Genomic DNA, 4,655 nt, shown 5'->3' on the forward strand with positions numbered 1-4,655 from the left:
TGTCCCCTTAGGCTACGTGGACGACACGCAGGTCGCGCGCTGAGACAGGGATCCCCGGATCCCAAGGATGGAGAGCGGGCCGCCATGGGGGGCGGGAGGGCGGGGTTCCAGGAAGGACAGACAGAGCTAGCCTGGGCAACATGCGGACTTGCTGGAACCTGTGGCCCCTGCATGGCTGCTGCAACCAGAGCGGGGCCGGGAGGGACCCGGGGCTGGCTCAGGTCACGAACCCGGACCCCACGGCCGGCCGAACCCCATCTCCGGGCTGAAGGTCACCGGAGTCCCCTGAGACCCGAGTGACTCTTCGTCCTTCAGTGGCTGCTGGATTCAGACCCCAAATGGGCTGGGAGTGGTCTCTGCGGGGGCGGGTCAGGGTCTCACACCCTCCAGCAGATGTGCTGCTGCCACCTGTGTCCCAACAGGCGCCTCCTCCGCAATTACAAAGAGTTCTGCAATGATGGCGCCCACTACCTCGCGCTGAAGGCGGACCTGTGCTCATGGAGGGAGGCAGACTCCTGGGCTCTGATCTCCCAGCGCCAGTGGGAGGAGGGCAGGGCGGCGGGACACTGAAGGCCTATGTGGAGGGGACGCGTGTGGATTCACTCCGCAGATACTTTGAGAACCTGCGGAGAGCAGGTAAAAGGAGGTTCCCTAAGGTCTCCCTGAATTCCCTTTAACCTGGATCTGAGTGTGAGCCCTGCTGGCCTCTCAGGAGGGGAGGGAAATGGGGCAGATGCCAGCAGACCCCTGCTGGGTGTGGAGAGGGAAGGGTTCCCCTGCAACCCCAGGTCCTGTGGGACAGTGACTTGCCCAGAGCAGCCCTCCTCTCCCTGAGACAGTGAGGGACCCTGTCTCCCTGGGAGAGGAGGGGACATGATTCCTGACTGATCAGCACTTCCCTTTGACCCTGGAATAGACGTTAGGACCCACTAGGGACTTTCTCATATCTTGTTCTCTGTTCCACATTCAATTAGTTTGGAGGTCTCATTCCAGTTTTAAAATTTCTTCACCTCCATCCAAATCTGAACTAATAGCCCAGGTCTTCCACCTCAGACACCTGCAGCCCTCACCTCCGCACTGCCTGACTGATCCTAGAACTTCCCAAGGCACAGGAGGCTATGCAGCACCTGTGTTCCAGGCTTTCTCTAGGTGTTGTACTTTCTCTCCCACCCCAACTGCCCAGCCCATCCTCAGGATGGTCACCGGAGCCCTGTGCACATGACCCTGGGTGGTCAGGCAGAGTTCCTGCATCAGTGGTCCAGGCATAGGAACAATTGTGAGGATGGCTCAGGACTGCAGTGTTTCCTTCTGCTGAGCACCGGGTCACTCTGGTTCAGAGCCACCTCCATGGCACCTGACAGCGACAGCAATAACATCAGGAACATGTGTGTCTGGACCACAGTTTCTGTAGCCATTCGTCCGCTGTGTGGTATTTGGGCTATTTCCAGCTCCTGGCTTTGGTGAATTCTGCTGCTCTAAATATGGGAGAGCATCCATCCCCTCCTGTCCTGTCTCTTCTTGCTTTGGGGTGTATGCCAGCTGCAAGCACACCTAAGCAACTGGAAGGTAGGATACACACTGTGTGAATCTAGAAAAATTGTCCAGCATTAAAAGGAAACGGAGCCCACAAGCTGGATTCCAATCCACTGTGGCTGTGCAGCCAGCTGCTCTCTAAAACCCTCTTCAAACAAAGTTTTAAGAAGTGGAGGAGACTTAAGAACCTGAGTCCAAACCTCCCCAGGAACTGAACCTCTAATAAAGACACCCCCACCACCACCACCACCCCCACCCTGGCAGATGGTGGGCTGCTCCAGCCCCTGAGGAGATAGATGCCCCTTTCATCAGCACTGCAGAGCTCAGTGGAGGAGAGGAGAGGGGGAGCTGGTGCCTCATCTCCACACCCCTCCCTAACTAACACCACAGGAGATGCTAGCACCATAGGACAGAGTAGAACTGCCTCTGTGTGTTTCCAAAATGGCAACTCTGGGTTTTGTTTTTTTTAAACTCAGAAGCAAGTTTTTATTCTTTGATATATAAAACCAGGAAGTTTTTAATCCGCACACAGTGAGTTTGTTAGATAAGGGCACAGGACATATCAGGGTCTAGAGACACACCCAAGCCAGAATCATGAACAGCTTTCAGAGTGAGCCTATTTTCTTTCCTTATAGAAAATAGTCACCTCTGCTTCACAACTCAAAGCGGTAAGAAATATAACTTTCCTTCCTGGTATTCAAGAAGACGCTAAGAAAACCAGCAATAACTTAGTAAAAGGGCCTTTTGTTTGTGGCAGTAACTCAGCATTCGTTTTGGTTCGATAATGCTTGTCTGAGTAAAAGAGGCATCTTGGCGTCCTCAGAGGAAGTCCCTGTTACCCCTTGGCAGCGGCTCCTTAGTTTGGGGAGCATCAGTGCAGCACCTTCCCTCTTGCTTGTTGGAGGAGTGAGCAAAAGTGCAAGGCACCACAATTACTCAGTCACAGCTATTTATACCCAATAGCTGTTTCACAAAAGGAAGAAAAAAAAAAAGCTTTTCACTGAATGAATTCAGGAAAAAAATGAAAATGTTGACCCCGGAGTTTTCTGTCCTGTGAGCTCCTGACACAGGGCAGTGCGCTCTGGGAGTGCCTTCACCATGTGAAGGGTAACTTTTTTTAGTCCAAGTTTAGTGGTGGACATTTGAATGTACATTTTCCTCCCTAACAGTGGATTCCAACAGAAAATCCAGTTCATATAAATCCTCCTTGGAGCAGACATGTAACTCCTTAAAGCTACCAAATACGAGGATGAGGGGTATCAGAGAGAAGTGACTGCACTGAAAAGGGATCTGAACTTGAAGTAACTTAAGTCCAAGTGAGCTTTGTTCCTGGGCAGCCTGGCTGCTCTCCAGAGGGGTGTGCACCTCACTGAGGTCGAAGCCACAGTAGCAGCAGCAGCACTGGAGCACTTGGCGTCCACAGGGGAGCACTCCGCCCAAGGCTGGAGCCTCAGGTGTCGCCATCTGTCTGTGGAGCTGCTCTCTAACTGCTGGAGGAGGTGCTAGCTTCGCCCTGCTTTGCGCCCCAGGGGGAGACTGGCGCCCCTGTGCCAAGATTGGACTGTCAGCATTCACTTTGAAAGATGGAATCCTTCAAAGCTTCCTTCCTGGAGACCCCAGGGAAGTGTTCTCTGCCCGCTCAGCCACTTCTCATCCATTTTCCAGGGAGCCTGGCGATGTGCGGGGCGGGAGGCCCTCCGTGTGTCCACCCGCGGGGTCCTGCGGGGCTGCGGGCTTCTAGTACAACAGGAAGGACAGCTTTCCACCACGTCCCGAGGGAAACGCGCCTCCCTCCTAGCCCATCGGGCAAGAGCCTTTGCAAGGTGACCATGCAGCCCAGGCTCCTGGACCCCGCGGGAACGCGCAGCTTGCTAAAGGTTGACTGTAGCAGGCCCTGGCCTGAGCTCCTCCATGCTGCCAGGGCAGCTCCAGGCCACGGCGGGGTCGGCCCTGCAGAGAGGAGCTGAGCAGTGTGCAGCTGAGGATAGGGAGGCTGCCTGTGGCGGGGACAAGGCGTCCCTGCGCCCTAGATGACCACGTCGGGCTCCTGGTCGGGTTCAAGCTCGTCTGGGTGGACGTTCTCGCGGGCCAGTGCACTACGGAAAATCCCCACACTGATTTCTCATGCCTGTTTTGCTGAGAACCACAACTCAAATCTACGAATCAACACGAAGGGATTTGTAAGTGTGTAATGATGGGCTGCTTTCATAGGGGAGAGCCACAGAACTAGGTTGTCAGCTGCACTGACAGGAGCAGAATCCTCAGCCCGCCCTTGGTCGGGTTCCATAGAGACCAAGGTCACTGCAGCTGAGTGAGCTGCCACCTCACTCAACAGATCCTCCTGCATCTGGAAACTGAACCTTGCAGCCAGGACAACCCTCCTGCTCTTGGCAGCTGGATTCCCTGATGGTCACTCAAGTGCCTCTTGTCAATGTGTGCACTACACAGTCCCCGAAGGACAGAAGCACGGATATGTCCTGCATTGTGAATGAATCTGCGACCATATCTGAAGGAAGCCAGGCCCCAAACTTCACATGTTTGATTCCCTTTATGTGAAATGACAACAGAAAGTGGATTTGTCGTTGCCAGGGTGGAGATTCGTGGGGAGAGATTGTTAGTGGGCATGAATTTCTTATGGAGAGATGGAACTGTTCTAGCATTAGTTTTGGGGACGGTTGTTCAAGGCTGACTGTACTAGACATAATTGACTGGGCGGAGCTACGATGATGGCAGACACACTGCACTGTCCCTTTATAACAAAGATGCTGGAAACCAAGTGAAAGGTATACAGGTGACCATCATGAGTATGTTAAGTGATGAAGGGGTCCTCTCTTTAACTAATGATCACAGCAAGCCAGCCTATCTGCGGGCAGAAAAATGAAACAGGATTCATGGGGCACCTCATATATAGACACCAGCTCAAGGTGGATCAGAGACCTAAATGTATGTCTGAAACCTGTAAGTTCCATGGTCAAAATAAAAAAAGGCAAATATGATGGCATAAATATACTACCAAACAGAACTAAAAATGCACAAATAGCAAAACATAAACTAAATACCTAGGACCCCCTAACAATGAAACATTTGTAGGCATCAAAAGTTTTCCCCATCACAGCAACAGA

At 52.9% G+C, this 4,655-nt stretch overlaps 1 protein-coding gene across 1 annotated transcript in view; it reads left to right on the forward strand.

Annotated features, from left to right (window-relative positions):
• LOC105979518 (patr class I histocompatibility antigen, B-2 alpha chain-like) overlaps window positions 1-4,655 on the forward strand; it is a 254,494-nt gene that overhangs the window by 4,807 nt on the left and 245,032 nt on the right. Inside the window, 2 exon segments of the mRNA XM_045295752.1 lie at window positions 316-550; window positions 553-636. Of these exon segments, the coding sequence (XP_045151687.1) occupies window positions 316-550; window positions 553-636 (319 nt within the window).

Source organism: Echinops telfairi, unplaced genomic scaffold (genome assembly GCF_000313985.2).
Source record: "Echinops telfairi isolate 266 unplaced genomic scaffold, ASM31398v2 ScPeMD7_5868;HRSCAF=6743_0, whole genome shotgun sequence".
In the NCBI taxonomy this organism is placed as follows: domain Eukaryota; kingdom Metazoa; phylum Chordata; class Mammalia; order Afrosoricida; family Tenrecidae; genus Echinops; species Echinops telfairi.